We start from the raw sequence: 16,603 nt of genomic DNA on the forward strand, positions 1-16,603 counted from the left end.
GTGTGCATGCACCCATGTATGTGTCTGTATGATAAAAATATAGAGAGGGATAGTGTGAGAGTGGGAAAGAGAAATCATCGATTTGAACAGTGCAATTCATATTGTAAGACTTGCTGCTACATCAAAGGAAAGGCTGACACAATGCAACCATAATCCTCTGCCTCAGTTATCTTAGGTTAGGGTTCAGCAAAAAAAAAAAAGCCGGGGAGCTCTCAAACTAATATTACATGTCTCCCCTGTAACTCCATCTCTTTTTTCTGCAGAAACTCCAGACGATTGGATTTGACCTGCATTCAACAGTGACCCTGTCCCTGCTCCGCTCTCCTTGTCCCTATGTCCACTGGGTGGCTGACCTGTGGGTAAAAGTTGCCCACAGGCACAGTTCTGGGATCAGTTTACCCTCTCAAAAACCTAACCTGAACCATTAGGGGGGAACAACATAACATTGATCTTCAATCAGCATCTCAAGGCAATTACATCTGACTCCAGCTGGGTGGTGAGAGATGGGAGAGATGCTTGTCTCTGTGACTCTCTGTCGCCTCCTTCTGGCTGGGGTCTGTGTCTGCGTCTACAGCACTCCAGTCCCACCCCTGCTCCAACATACTCCCTCCTTAGAGGATATGGGCTGTAATGGACAATGTGTAAGCACTGCAACCGCTATGAGTGTCACGTCAACACACACTACAGGTGTCCAATCGGTGTCTTCAGAGGCTGGCAGGTCAGCCTATGAAATGCCAGTTCTAAAGGCTGGCGCCTGGACTGACCCATCAGAGAACACAGGACAGGGGGGAGGGATTGGCACAGTTAAGGGAGTAACCAGACCTGAGAGGATAGTCCCAGTGACGCAGGTAGGAAATGGGGACAGCCATGGAGGAGGATCTGGGCCGAAGGAGGTTGGTGGTGAGGTGGGGAGCCAGAGGGTAGGAGAGGCAGAGACGGTGGCTGCCTTTGGGAGCTCATCTGTGGGGGTCGAGACTCACAGGCAGCCTGTGAAAGTTCCAGAGGAAGCTATGGAGGATAAACCAGCCACCAACACGGCCATGTTAACGTCCATGGGAGACGAACAGAGGATGACAGTCGGCATAAATACACCCAGAGTTGCTATGCATGGATCTACTGCCTCCTCCATAGTCTTATCAAGGCCGGAGCCAGACAGCCAGGCACAGGGAGAGACGGCTAGGGAGTGGAGGGCTCCCACACGGGAGAAGAGTCTAGACATAGGATTGGAGGAGGGAACCAGACAGAGCCTGGCCAGCCTGGGAGCTCCTCTACTGAGGCAGGAGACAGAAACGACCAGGCCGTCGTCCATGGAGCCTCTGGTTCCCTCAGTCTTGAAACACATAGGGACTGCTGCTTCTGACTCTCTCCTGGATCTCATCTCCTCATCTCCACTGTCCCCTCTTACCTCCACCCCTCAGGCAGTATGGGGCTCTGCCTTGCCTGACCTTGGACCAGCTCTGACATCCAGACAGGAAGACCCAGAAGGCCTCTGGACTGAACCACTGCAACAGAGTGGGGGTGAGTCAACACATGTACCATGAAAGTGAGTAGGCAAGGGATAGACACACTATTGAAAATACAGATGCTCTCTCAAACAGAATAGTGGTAATTGGACAAAGAAGTACTTGATGTTGTTGTTGATGTATAAATGGTCTACTTTCTCCTCATTACTGGTTTGCACTCGTGCACATGCACATAGACAGACAGACAGACAGACAGACAGACACACACATACACACACACACACACACACACACACACACACACACACACACACACACACACTGTCTACACCATGGAATTCCATTACATGCCACAGAATCCCATTACATGCCTTCTGTGGCAGGGAACCACATTTTTCCGCCAGTTTGAGTTTGCTGTATGAGGTTGCATGAGGTTTCATTAAAAAGTGAAGGGAAATGAAAGCAACACGTCTAGCGGCAGAGATCGCCTTTGATGGTCGGCAGAGAGGCACTCGCTTCTCCACGCTCCACTTTGAACACCAGCAGGGACCCATGCAGTCTAATTACTTTCTATTTCTGACTCTGCTGTGGAAATAAATGAACACGACTGCTCGAAGACGCCAGTGACAGGGTGCATTATACACATGTTTGGAGGATTCACCTTCCCTCCCTCTCTCTCTCCTTTCCTCTCTTTCTGTCCCTCCCTCCCTCTTCCCCCCCTCCTCTCTTTGCCTCCAACCACCTTCCCCTACTCCTTTCTTCCTCTCTAGCTCTCTCCCTCTCTTTATATATGCATCTAAGCTGGGGCATTGTGAGGACTGAGGCAGGTTATTATTCTGTGGTGTGGTGGAGGGAGGATTAGAGGAGTCTGTCTGAGCCAATAATGTGCTCCTGGCATCCCTCTGTGGATTGTCTGTTTGTTCTGCAGTGAGACTGTTGGCTTCCCTGCAGGAAAACAAAGCTTCCCTCAAGAGAAAAGAAGCTAGCCCAAATTCAAATTCTCATATAAGTATTATGTAAAAGGATTATGTTTTGATAAGCATTTTTTTTTTTAACACAGCTCTCACCATGTTTTTGGAGAAAGAGATGCAGGCTAGAAGGCTAGAAGAGACCCAGAAAAGTAGTTTTTTTTCCTGCAATAGCATAAACAAGAGTCAATTGTGGTTTCTAACTAAGCAGAATGGAAGACAAAAGGAGTACTGCACAGAATCATACCAGGGTGAATTTTAGCCTCTGTTATTTGATTTATGCATTTTTCAATTGTGAGCAGAGCAGTGTGCCCGGAATTCAGAATGGAGCTAAGAACTCAAAGCTATTAATTTTGTGTTTTTCTGCCATGACCCACCTAAAAACCTGAATTCTATGTTTTTCATATGCATAATGTTTTAGACACACTCACTGAATCCCAACCCACTATTTGGGAAACGCTGGCCTAAAGGCCCAAGCTCTCATGTTCAGATGCAAACCGCTCTCAGAGTGCCTGATTCTCTCTCTCTGTGTTTGCGGTGGAACTGTAGCAGTGGACACGGTCACCCCTCCCTCCCAAGACACAGCCACTGAGGGCACCATGTCATCAGAGGACCTCCCGCTTATCTTTGAGCCCTTTGATGATGTCACATCGGAGGGGGTGGTGGGGGCGGCGGCCACTCTCGCACCTGGCAAATCCCAACTTTCTGCAGCTATGGCAACCACAGGGATGCTGCTGTCGGAGGCGGAGCTTGAACGGCTGGTCACCGTGGATACAGACGACGGTCCCTCCCATGCCCCGCCACTGTTGTTACCGGATTGGATGTCACCGTGGCAGACGTCGGGAGCCGAGATCTCTGAACCTATCAGCCCCTCAGGTCTACCCATAGACCCGCCCCCTTCGGAGACAGAGGCAGACCTGCCAGAGGGCTACAGTGAGACAGGTGAGAGGACAAAATGATTACAAAATTATTTTTTAATGATTTTTAAACTCTCTTAACCAGTAACTGTGTGACCTAATTTCTGTGATTGTGCATCTAGGTGGTGAGATGATACAGACCCTTGAGAAAACCCTGCCCACTTCAGTCCCCTCCCCCTCATCCAATCAGACTCCCATGACAACAGTCACCAAGGCAACCCACCAGCCTGCGCCCAAACCCAGATCAGGACTGGAGCAACTGGAGTCTGAAGGTAAGAACCTAAAGAGGAACCTTATGACAAACAAGAGTTGAATCATGTTTTTTTCTTGTCTCCTCTACAGAGGAGCCAGATGAGGATGAGGAGGATGAGAACACAGAGGAATCTGAGGAAGAGGAGAGCGAAGAGGACCTGACTGAAACCCCCATGCCTGCCCCCACACGTCCCCCCTACAGCCTGATCCCCCCACCCCCTGTCTGGGTGCAGCGCAACCAGGGCCTGAGTGAGAGCACACACACACACGCACAAGTACAAGCACACGCACACGGACATGCACACGCACGCACGCACACACGCACACACACACACACACACACGCATGAAATATTGGGACTTGTGTGTTTAATGAGTAATTAATCAAATCCATGTTTCCTCTTGTTCAGTGCGTAGCTGGGTGGAGCTGATCAGGGAAAAGGTAAGCCTGCCCCCTGCTGCTCATTTAGGGCTCTATTTTATTTGGAAGCACAAAATGAGTGCATATATTATGCAAAGATTTTCCTTCCTTCTTTATGGCAGACCAAGCGCTAAATGTGGTGAACAAAGTAAGATTTTTGGGTCACCTCATCAGGAATGATCTATGTGATGACGACGATGTGCAGCGTCAGTGTTGCAAACTGTATGCACAAGCCAATATGCTGGCACGCAAATGTCTTATGTGTACAGAGGATATTAAAACAGCCCTTTTTAGAGCCTACTGTACACTCTATACAGCCCACTTGTGGTGCAGGATAGTAAAGCAACAATGAACAAGCTTCAGGTGGCATTTAATGATGCATTCAGAATCTTGCTCAAGCTCCCAAGATGGACAAGTGCAAGTCATGTTTGTGACTAGTAATGTTCCCACCTTTCATGCTGTATTGAGGAATTGTATGTACAAATGTATGTGTTGATTAATTTATTACAAAAAATGTAATCATAATGGCCTTAACTGAATGGCCACACAAAGTGACACAAGGTACTCCTCTTGTTTCCTCCTCATGTCTGTATGTATTTTAATCTCTGTGGACTTGCACTGTGCACTGCAATGATTATATTTGTGTTGTTGTCCTTGTATTGTATTTTATTATTTTTTATACTGATATGGACCTATGTGTCTGAAATAAAGTTGAATTTAATTGAATTACAAAGGTGGAACTTACCTCATCCACCACCACCCAACTGTCAAAAAGCCTGTGGCAACAAAGTGTTCTCTAAGGTCCAGCCTGTTTCTCATCTACTGCCCTTGTTTCTGTCTCCCTGTCTGTCTCTGTCTCTGTCTCTCTCTTTATCTCTCACTCCCTATCTCCCTTCTTCCCCCCTCTCTCTGTCTCTCTCTCTCTCTCTTTATCTCTCGCCCCCTACCTCCCTTCTCTCCCCCCCTCTCTTTTTCTCTCTCTCCCTACCTCCCTTCTCTCCCCCCCTCTCTTTTTCTCTCTCTCCCTATCTCCCTTCTCCCCCCCTCTCTCTATCTTTCTCTCTCTCTTTATCTCTTGCTCCCTACCTCCCTTCTTCCCCCTCTCTTTATCTCTCTCTCCCTACATCCCTTCTCCCCCCCTCTCTCTCTCCCTACCTCCCTTCTCTCCCCCCTTTCTCTTTCTCTCTCCCTACATCCCTTCTCTCCCCCCTCTCTCTCTCTCCCTACCTCCCTTCCCCCCCTCTCTTTCTCTCTCTCTCCCTACATCCTTTCTCCCCCCTCTCTCTCCCTACATCCCTTCTCTCCCCTCTCTCTCCCTACATCCCTTCTCCCCCCCCCCTCTCTCCCTACCTCCCTTCTCCGCCCCCTCTCTTTCTCTCTCTCTCCCTACATCCCTCCCCCCCCCTCTCTCTCTCCCTACATCCCTTCTCCTTCCCTTCCCCCCTCCCTCTCTCCCTCCCTCCCTCCCTTTAGGCAGGGTATGTGTCTGGTATGTTGGCCCCTGTGGGCATCGGCATCGCCGGGGCCCTGCTTATCGTCGGGGCCCTCTACAGCATCAGGATGATCCACCGCAAGAGGAGGGACAGCTTCAAACACCAGAGGAGGAAGGTCAGGCAGACAGAGGTTAATACACGCAGCACACTACGAGCGCTAACAACGTCATCATTATGTTGTTATCATGTGATCACTAGAGGCTTTTGGAGATTGCGAATGCATAATCTGTCCAATAGTCTCAGCATAAGGCCTAGAGATCACAGTGTGAGTGTTCGACAAAAGGGGCCGACATAGTGCCAGGTGTGAACATTGGCTGAACTGTCTCTCTCTATACGATGACTCTGCATAATACTAATGTTAAGACTTTTGGCGTTCGCTGTATATTTTTGTCTCCAGCAACCCAGAGAGCCAAGCAACAACCGACAGGACCAAGCCATGCTATTGGCTGACAGCTCAGAGGACGAGTTCTGATCCCGCCTGCAGCCCTGTGTCCGTGACTAATGGCTGAGGCGCCGTTGGTGTAGGCTCAGCTCACATCTCCATCTCCATGACTACTGCATCACCAATCACTCTGGCCTGTCTGGCAATGACTCATCCGATGCAGAGAGTACTTGACAAGAGTAGGATGAAGTTGCCTTTTAAACATAGATCTACGGTCAGTATTGCATTTCCCATCCACTGGTTGTGGTGTGGTGAGGATTTGGGAAGGGTAAGGCGGTCCTAGATCTTAGATTTTCTACTTCTCCCTGGAGAATATTTGACTGAGAGTATTTGAGGTGTGTATTTGTGGGTATTTGTACTTAAAGGGCTAGGGCAGATTCCTGACATAACATTCTGTAAATATACTGTATGTAGCTGACAAGGGTTGAATCTAAGGGTAAAAAATGGCTAGGGAGAAATCATGTTCTCCATTATACATCTGCTATATTGCTTTCATCGACCTCATCTCCTCCGATCAGTGTAGATGAGGGAGAGGAGAAAAGGAGAATATTTAAGCTATTGAGATGCACTCATTGTCACTGGAGTAAGATGGCCATCTATGGGCTACTATTCATGCACTGAGAACACATACAATAAGCTCTCAGTGCCAGTGCACATTAAGCAAAAATGTAAATACTTTCATGGAAACTCATTTGTTAATACTGTGTTTTGTGGTATGACGAAGGCAAAAGGAATGTCATATCCTTTAAAAGCACGCAGCTAAAAAAAACATGCTTGTGTATGCCCTGACTACTGATATTGCTCTTTCGTTGTTCCAAACAGAACTGTACATAAGAGTACACAAGATAATGCTAACCTAAGAATTCCACAACATTTACCTACCATGCAAACTAATCAAAGAGGGCCCATGTCATTCAGTACCTCATATCCACACAGGTGAATATGTGAAGGGGGGGGGGGACCACTTCACTCCAATTCAACTCAGGTTGGGGAGAGGAGAATGGATTGTTGCTATGTTGCTCCAATGGCTTTGTACAGGTGCCTGATATCAATGTGTAAATAAATACCCATCCACATAAAAAAAAGACTCTGCAATACTGCTATACTAGATACACCCATGTATGTTTATCAACTAATAAACAACTGATAATACTTGTAAAGGTGTGACAGTACTAATTAACATAGTGGAGAGCATAAGCCTACACAGCAGTGTGTAGAAGCCTCTTTTCTGTTGATGCTCTCTCTGAACATCTCTGCTCTAAGTGTAGGCTTTCCTTTACTGTTGACAATGGTATCCATTTACCTCCACCCCTATACCTGGATGACGCATCTTAACTGACTCCATAACATTGTCATATCAAGGTGTTTTCAACAACTAAATACAGTTATCTTTCATAAACGAATAGTCAATTAGATGTCACCTTTTGCGTGACTATGTGTAGAAGCATCTACTTATAGGTAGCTTGATATGTAGACATTATTGCCTGTGCATACACAATAAAACTATCATGTTTGTGTGCTGTAAAATGATGGCCTTTTAAGATTTCTTTCTATAGATACTAATGCAGTATTTACCAATAAATATATCTTTTACCCAGAACTCTGTGGGACTTGTTTCTCTGTGCTACTCAAAATGGCTAATCTTAAATTATATGTTTAACACATCATACATCACAATGATATAATAAATTATGTTTCATCCTGAATATGAAAGAGAAACCCTTTTTCTTTCTAGGCAAATCCAAAAACATAATCGTGTTTGGATGGTGTTCGTATGCATGAAATGAGAGAACAGTCAACCATGACGACCCAGCTTACAGCATTAAAAAAATCAAATAATTTATTTCTGTGTTCTTTTTCCACATTAAATAAAAGATATCGTCTGACATTTTCAGATTGAAATCAAGAGGATACAGGGGAAGAGGGACAGGGGACCAGAAATCGGACATGCAAAAAAAAACTTCTGTCTCTTCCCGTAGCCCAAGTTATAGATAGGAGTGGTCCAGTGCTGGTCACCTCAGAGACTGCTGGAGTCCCTGTTCGCTGGGCGCTGGTCCAGGGAAGCCACAGTGTGCGAGGGGCAGCTTACCACCCAGACCTATGGTGCCTATCCTATCAACAGGCCTGTTTCTTGTAGGCGTAAACAACCGGAACATCCCAATAAAAAGCTTGAAAATACTCAACGTCGTCCAGAGAGGGGAGGAGAGCGGGGTTGGCTCTGGGGTGAGTGGTAGCTAGGCAACCTATGGGACGGTGGCCCTACAGGACCAGTTTAAAGACCCTCGGGTAACACCTTTGACATTTGAATTTTTAACTGGCTAGACAGTTCACCCCCCCCCTCTGTGGTGAAACCCCAAAATAGATTTGAAATTAAGCCATAAATGGCACATACTGGGAAGATATTACTACAGGCCATGGTAAGAAACTGAGTCTGATGACAAAGCCCTTCAACTGCTGTCATGGTCAAAGCTGAGCTGATTGGCCTAATGTGGTAGGCAGGCTATAATGCCCATGGTACCAACTAGCACTGCCAGGGGTTCAGACCGGACAAACTAGGAAGGGAAAATAGACCCATTCTGCCCAAGCCAGGCTCAAGGAACAGGGACCCTAACAAAGGCTGAGTTCCAATAATCATAAATAGTCTCCTTTCCTCACCTCCTCTCTTTGATATCTGACCTAAAAGAACTCAACAGGTATAACCAATATGGTGGAAACCTGTTCCGTCTTTATTTTCAAGTATCAGTGATTATCATGGAGAGGAGCCAAGAGCAGGAGAGAATTTGGGGCACAACAAAATGATAAATAAACGAGGACAGAACCCAAATAGAGACTCATTTTTAGAGCGGACAGGAGACCCTCATACCTCTAGATTGAAGCTGGACCAGACAGCCATGTCATAAATCTAAACATCTGCCTTGGGAGCTGAATAGAACTCTCAGAGTGGAACTGAACGCAAAGCTCAGCTCCCATCTGTACCGTTTCATGACATCATCTCTGTCTCGTCCTTCTCATTCTAGTCATACCTCAGGATGGGTAAAAATAAAAAATAAAAATTAGTAGAGAAAAGAAACAGAAACCCAGTCATTCAATCAATCAGATCCCCCAAACACATTTCACCAAAAAGTGCTCTCAAATGTCAAATGAATAGAGAACAAACACTCATATACAAATCTGCAATTAAAAAAAAAGATAAATCAAAAAGGTAATCTGATCTGTCTTTTCAAAACACACACACACAGACACACAGACAGACACAGACACACACACACAGACACACACACACACACACACACACACACACACACACACACACACACACACACAGACACAAACGTCACAGGCTGTTGTGTGGGTGGCAAGTCTGTAAACACCCCATCTCACTTCCCATCCTGGGCTCGAAGACCTGTCTTATTTAGCCAAAGAGACCTATGGAAATATTCACTAAGCATTTGCACCTGTAATTATTTAGTAAAACAACAGCTGCAAACACTGCAAATGGGGTTTGTCTATACATATAATGCAGTGGTAACAGACCCTGGTCCTGGGCATGCATGGTTTTGTTCCAGCCTTGCCCTACCACACCTGATTAACTGACTCAGGTGTGTTAGCGCTTGGGCTAGAGCAAAAACCTGCACATGCACTGTGTAGTGCCATCAAGACAGCCCAGAGGACATCGATGGGAGTAGGAAAGTAGAGTGTTAACAGAACTGATTCCACGCCATTGTCAAAACACACACACACACACGCGCACACGCACGCTGCAGCAATAGCCAAACGAAGTGCATCTGAACTTTGTTCATTTACTCTGAAAACAAAAAGGTTTTAAAAAGCAGCTGCAAATGCATATTATTATTAGAGTGGATTAGCGACGCCTGGTGTGTGGGTTTTTTCCCCGGGTCAGAGAAGATCAGACATGTCAGTGATGTGGGGTTCTGCATCAGAGAAGGGTCCCTGGGAGGTTCACACTGGGCTCAGCCATTACAGGGAGTGTGCGCGTGTATGATAAGCATTCTAAATAAACTCGAGAGCAAAATTTGAAATTAAAAACGGCTAAGAATACTCGTCTGTCTTTACCAGAGACAAACGCACGCACGCACACAGCGAAGCCGTGAGGAATCCAGCATATTTAATACTATAACTCCGGTCTGACCAGAAGCTGGGCCCTGCTGCTCTAGACGTCCACCAAGACAGATGACTGGGGTGATGACAGACCGTGGCGCACGGGAACTTAAATCACATCTGCAAGCTAGGAGAATCAGAATGAACGAACCCGCTTCCCCCCACAGCTACACATCTTTTTTGTATCCTCTCTTAACAGAGTGGATCCTCTCCTCTCCTTCTAGGGTATTTGCGGAGTTTTCATGGCTGGCAGTGCATTTTGGGAGCATTAGCTTTGATCTGCAAAAGGACAAACATGAGCATGGTCCATAAACAGCTCCTAAGCCCCTCCTTCTCCAGTGTTTACGGATCTGAGAGAATCAGACAGATGTGAGAGACAGGGTTATGCTTCATCAGGCGTTCCGATCGACCACGTTGCTTCCACCAATCCGCATCCGTCAAATCTGCAAACACTGAAGTGGAAAGGACTACGGGGGGGATTTCAGACCAGGCCATGTTCTGAGTGTTAATCAACACACACTCAACACTCACTCATACCCCTCACTTGTGTTAAAATAAATGCATGCATATCTTTACAGGCTCACACTCTTGAGGCTGAGGCGAGAGGGGGGAAACAGAACAGCAAGAGACCGCCGTGTCCACTCAACCACCGGGGACAACAAAAACACAGACAGAGGGAGATAAACACAGACGCACCACGACTCACGATTCTCGCCCACACACACATCCGTACATACTCACACACACACACTGACGCTGCACGCGCACACACACACACACACACACACACACACAGACACAGACGCTACACAGACACACGCTATAGCTTTTCCAACCCCCCCCACCCCACCCCCATTTGACTAATAAGATTAAAAAAAGAAACACAAAAATAAACTCCTCAAATATTTACTTCGAGTCTCGTTATTTCCCCACTTCCTTATTTCACACTGTTTGTTCTCTTTTCTTCTCTTCTGTTCTTCCCGTGTTCCGTCGGATGACTCTGTGTGGCGCTCAGTCCTGTAAGGGTTTGGGTTCATGGCTTCCACCTGACCTGCCTCACGCCTCACTTCGTGCTCCGTTTGGGGTCATGGTTCGAAGGTCAAACGGGTCTTCAAACCCCAGCCAATGTCACCCCAGCCCCACACACACACACACCCACCCACTCCCCAGGTCCTACAGCTATCAGTGGCCTCTAAATGAAAACATTTGGTGGGATGTCTGTCTATCAGCCTTGACAGAAGAGGTCAAGGACAAAAAAAAGAGTGTGTGAGTGTCTGTGAATGTGTGTTTATGTTAAAGGTGTAATCTGTAATTCAAACAATAAGAAAGCAGGCTCCCTGCCTTCTCCCTTCTTTTGATAAACAGCTGAGGGATGGGGCTGGAGAAATGTAACCACTCTCAACTTCATAGACAAGCGCTATAGATGCAAGGACTGACCATCGATAAGATCAAACTTATAGTTTTAACCATTGTTTGATGCTGTGTTTGTTTAAGTAAAAGTGAAACAACCTTATATTTTAGGTTCTGATAGGATGAGACCGTTGACCTAAGCTTATGATGCATTTATAAGTTATATTCTTCAAGAATTAATATATATATATTATTAATTTAACTTATATCATTTAAGTTATCGATGTACCAATTACAGATTGCCCCTTTAACGTGTTTGTGTGTGCGTGCATACAGTATGTGCAAGCACGCATGTGTGTGTATGTGTGTTCGGACACAAGTGTAGTGTGTGTGTGTGTGTGTGTGTATGCATGAATGGGTGTGTCAATGAGTAAAATGGCCAGGGGTGAGGCTGAGGAGTTGATACCGTAAGAGGTGGGCACACAGCACCTGTCATCCCCCCCTCCCCCTTGCTGCTAGCGGAGCCACAGTTTGAGCCGCAGGGCGTCCACGCCGTTCAGGTAGTATCTGAACAGCCGCTTGTCTCTAACAAAACCGAGGTTCTCATACAGCTTCAGGGCTGACTTGTTAGTGATCTCAGTCTCCAACACCACCTGGGGAGACAGAAGACATGGGATAAGAGAGAGGGAGTGAAAGTGGGTGAGTGAGTGTTACCCCTTTTCCCACCAAGGCAGTTTGAGGGCCGGTTCGGAGCTGGTGCCTAATCTCGAACCGGTTCTTCGCCTTTCGACGGCAAGAGAATCGGCTCTCGGCCAGGAAAACTGGTTCCAGAGTGGCACCAACACTTAGCTGGTCTACAACAAAGAACTGCTTCTGTCAGAGACTGGGGACAGGATTATCGTGATCAACCAAGACTAGGGCTGCATTTACACTGCAGGTCGTAAAGCCTAGTTCCGATTTAGTGCCTTTAAAAAAAAAAAAATAACGCCTGCCACATCTGATACCTGTGCTTACATTGGTAACATTTGTAATGAACCGCATGCGTACATCGAAAACGAAAGTAAACAGACAGCCGGGACTTGCAATGGACGTAAACGAAACGAGACAGAAATGATAATCCCTTTTACCGTATTTTCCGGACTATAAGTCGCACCCGAGTATAAGTCGCAGCAGGCCAAAAATGGGCCATGAAGAGGAAAAAACCACATATAAGTCGCACTGGACTATAAGTCGCATGGTTCAAGGGAACGGGCTTGGCGGAATCAGCGGGGAAAGAAGACCATGAAGCGCTACCGGAAGTAGCAAAATGCTACTCGCGGGTACAACATTGCAACGTTAAACAGCCTCTGGAAGGAATAAATGACTTTAATATCGTTTCTAACGTCCATAACATTGTGTATAAGGTCCATAACATCATGTTTAATGTCCAAATTGTCGTGTTTAATGTCCACATTGTCGAGTATAATGGCTATTCTATCGCGTATGAAGCGCTACCGGAAGTAGCAAAATGCTACTCGCGGGTACAACATTGCAACGTTAAACAGCCTCTGGAAGGAATAAATGACTTTAATATCGTTTCTAACGTCCATAACATTGTGTATAAGGTCCATAACATCATGTTTAATGTCCACATTGTCATGTTTAATGTCCACATTGTCGAGTATAATGGCTATTCTATCGCGTATGAAGCGCTACCGGAAGTAGCAAAATGCTACTCGCGGGTACAACATTGCAACGTTAAACAGCCTCTGGAAGGAATAAATGACTTTAATATCGTTTCTAACGTCCATAACATTGTGTATAAGGTCCATAACATCATGTTTAATGTCCACATTGTCGTGTTTAATGTCCACATTGTCAAGTATAATGGCTATTCTATCGTGTATGAGGCGCTAGCGGATTTACTCCTTGGTTCATGTCAGTCAGAGATTACCGTATGTCAGTTCATGTCAGTCAGAGATTATGAATTATTGATATATAAGTCGCACCTGACTATAAGTCGCAGGACCAGCCAAAGTATGAAAAAAACCGCGACTTATAGTCCGGAAAATACGGTATATATATTATAATATAAAGCCATTGCTTTCATAAGTATGTGAAGAAGAAGAAAGAGCACTTCACTGTTGAGGTTTGTGAAACTCACGTCAAACATCATCAAAATGCGAAGACAGTCGTATTTTCAATAACATGCAAATCAGTTATATGCGACCTGCCTGCTTAGACCGCAGTTGAAATGACACACATCCGATTCATATCTGATTGAGGCCGGCTTGAGAATGAGGTCTGCATCGGATCTGAGAATATAAGATTCAATGTGCTTTTTTACTTTACACCTACATGTTACATATCTGAACTGTGCCACATGAGTAAAAACTTGAGCAAAAAATCTGAATTGTGTCACTTTGACCTGCGGTGTAAATGCAGCCTAAGAAATCGGTGTATCATAAATTTAGTACATTTGTTTAACTGCAATGTGATCGATACCAGTGTATCAAAATGTGATCGATAGCAGCGTATCAAAACGTGTTAGGTAATTACCTTTCTTCTTGAATGTAATCGTCGTCCATAGCAATTGTGACGAGCAGCACAAATATGCATAAATATTGTTGTTGTTGTGCTTGAAGTTGGTGCATTGCTGGGAAAACTGAGATGTATACCGTGACATCATGACGTGGCTCTCTAAAAGCAAACCGGCCAGTGGAAAAGCAAACCGGCCAGTGGAAAAGCAAACCGGCCAGTGGAAAAGCAAACCGGCCAGTGGAAAAGCAAACCGGTTCTTAGAAGGTTCGCAAGTTGAACCAACTGCGAACCGGCACTAGCACCAGCCCAGAACTATAACTATAAGTAGGTTTGTGTTGGTGGAAAGAGGGTATGAGTGAGTGAGTGTGTGAGTGACCAATCAAACAAACACATGCAGTAACATCTGACAGATGATTTCAAAAAACAAAACAAAACAAAAACCATGGCTCACTGTCAGACAAGAGCTATGGAGTAGTCTAGATCTAGTACTCTAAATCCTTGAGTCAATATACAGTTAGTGACCAGGCCAGTCAGGGTTACTGGCAGAGTGAAGGCCAACGAGGGATAACAGGACCGTGGGGTGTCAGTCTTACCTCATCACAGTCACCCTCCACCATGGCATAGATAGCCTTCTTCACCAGATTAGTACCTGAAATGGGATAGAATGACATCAGGGTATGAGTCAATGACGGAGTCAGGAAAAATATTCAGCCAAGTAAGAAAACAACCCCTGGCCCTCCCCCGTAACCCCTACCATTTCTGTGCCTTCAGATTGGAACAAACAGGATAGGTGCAAGCAACTCGGCTAAAGCCTCCCCTTTGGGCCATTAGAAGGCTGGGTTGTTTTTTCTGACAGCATAAAGCAAAAAGCCTCACCTATGCTTTTCCTCCTGTGTTTGGAGTCCACGGCCAGCATGGCGATGTAGCCACGGCGGAACATCTTCTTGTGCATGTCCAGCTTACACACGATGGCCCCGACACACTCCTGCTCCACCATGGCCTGGTGCAGGGATGGGGGACAAACACAGAGAACTTTACAATGTGTGACGGATTACCGAGGCGGTCACTGTAGGAGCAGCGAAACATCAATCACGTCTCCTGCAGATCTGCAGACACAGGCGTCTTTTCTCTGACCTCTCACCCTTGTTGCATAACCATTCCTCCTAGGTGACTTGGGAGCAGCTGACTGGTAGCATATGACTTGACAATGGGCTGTTTACCGCATGGGATTGACAGAAAGAGTGGCTGTCTAAGTTGGGGCACTCTGTTATTAGCTTATTGAGTTAAAAATCAACAGAAACCTGATAAGAGTGAAAGACCTGAAAAAGAGTGAAAGACCTGAAAGAGAGTGTTACCACAGGCAGATCCCACTGCAACACTAGTCTCTGAGTAGTATTTTAATCTAGATATGGAGTAGGAGTGGTAAATACAAAATATATGGTTCTGGTCTTGTATAGCCTGTGTGTGTGTGTGTGTGTGTGTGTGTGTGTGTGTGTGTGTGTGTGTGTGTGTGTGTGTGTGTGTGTGTGTGTGTGTGTGTGTGTGACACTTCAGCTGTGTCTGTGAAGCACTGACAGGTGATTAAATATAGTGCCCACAGCACATACTAGTCCACACTAGTAGACACACCCAAACTCAGGCCAGCTCAGGTTTCTATAGTGTTGGATCGCAGGTAGAGAGACATGGGAGGGTGGAAGTGCAAAGTAAACCTATACTCCTGTCCAGATAGACATGGCTTAGTAGGCTACAGTTGGGCATGGCCTATGCCATATACACATATCTCAATTAGTTTGGCTGGTCATTATTCTTGGTTTACTAACAACCACACCAGAGAAGAGAAGCACAGTAAGGTGTTGTTTCCTGTGGATCAGTGATACTCACCAGAAAGCAGAGCTGCGGCCAGTTGTGGATGAAGTACCTGTAAGTGTAAATGGAATAAGGCTCAGACAAGTCCTTGGTGATCAATCGCATGATTCCTGGCATCTGTAATTCGGACTCGTAGCGGACATAATGAATCCCCTGGCTGTCTCCCTCTCCTCTGCCGCCGGGCGAGCAGTTGAGATCGAGCCTAGCCAGCTCTGACACCGGCGCCGGGTGCTGCTGTGTCGGGTCGGTGTCTACTCTAGCCCGCGGCGCTTCGAGGCCTTCGTGATCGGGGGGCTCGCCCGGTGGTCGCGGTGGTTCCGTGGGGTCGCATTCCTCTTGTCTAACGTTGCCAGGGTGGTCTCCGGTTACAGGAGGGTACCTTTGGATAGCCTCAGTTCTGGTTATAGTCATCATACCGTTCATGCTAGTGTTGTTCATGTGAGGGTGGCTGCTGCTGTTTTTCGAACATGGACTGTGGTCCTCATGGTGACAATGATCGCTATTGTGTTTGTCGCTCGGTGTCCCCTCACTGCTGCTGTCACAGTGTCCCGTGGGTCGGTGTTCTGTGTGTGTGTGACTGTGGTTCACATCCTCGTCCGACGACAGCCCGACCGAGCCGTTCTGTTCCTGGGTCGCCGCTTTGAGGAGCAGCGCAGCAGTCGGGTTCACATGTGATAACATGTTTTTCTGTTTTTTCTTATTCGGCCGTTTGTTCTCACTGACCTGGTGCTCCTGTCCTGCCCCGGAGGTGACCGTGCAGCCTGGTTCCTCCTCTCCCCCGGGCTCGCCGCTC

The 16,603-nt window shown here is 46.5% G+C and overlaps 2 protein-coding genes across 2 annotated transcripts in view; one reads left to right on the forward strand and one right to left on the reverse strand.

Moving 5' to 3' along the window:
* Window positions 1–503: 503 nt before the first annotated feature.
* Window positions 504–5,985, forward strand: armh4 (armadillo like helical domain containing 4; the record flags this gene model as incomplete). Its single annotated transcript, XM_080524444.1, has 7 exons — window positions 504–1,518; window positions 2,981–3,373; window positions 3,471–3,620; window positions 3,691–3,849; window positions 4,010–4,041; window positions 5,494–5,643; window positions 5,911–5,985. 7 exons carry the CDS (start codon window positions 504–506, stop codon window positions 5,983–5,985), a joined length of 1,974 nt encoding a protein of 657 aa, XP_080380570.1.
* A 5,505-nt stretch (window positions 5,986–11,490) lies between these two features.
* The window catches only part of LOC308166586 (uncharacterized protein), a 5,369-nt gene continuing 256 nt past the window's right edge, over window positions 11,491–16,603 (reverse strand). Inside the window, exons 1-4 of the mRNA XM_080540916.1 lie at window positions 15,826–16,603; window positions 14,821–14,944; window positions 14,538–14,593; window positions 11,491–12,077 (exon numbers count right to left, since the gene is read on the reverse strand). The exon at window positions 15,826–16,603 is cut by the window's right edge and continues 256 nt beyond it. Coding sequence (XP_080397042.1) covers window positions 11,940–12,077; window positions 14,538–14,593; window positions 14,821–14,944; window positions 15,826–16,603 — 1,096 coding nt within the window. The 3' untranslated portion in view covers window positions 11,491–11,939. The remainder of the gene's footprint in view (window positions 12,078–14,537; window positions 14,594–14,820; window positions 14,945–15,825) is intronic.

Source organism: Nansenia antarctica (genome assembly GCF_963989245.1).
Source record: "Nansenia antarctica genome assembly, chromosome: 1".
Taxonomy (NCBI): Eukaryota; Metazoa; Chordata; class Actinopteri; order Argentiniformes; family Microstomatidae; genus Nansenia; species Nansenia antarctica.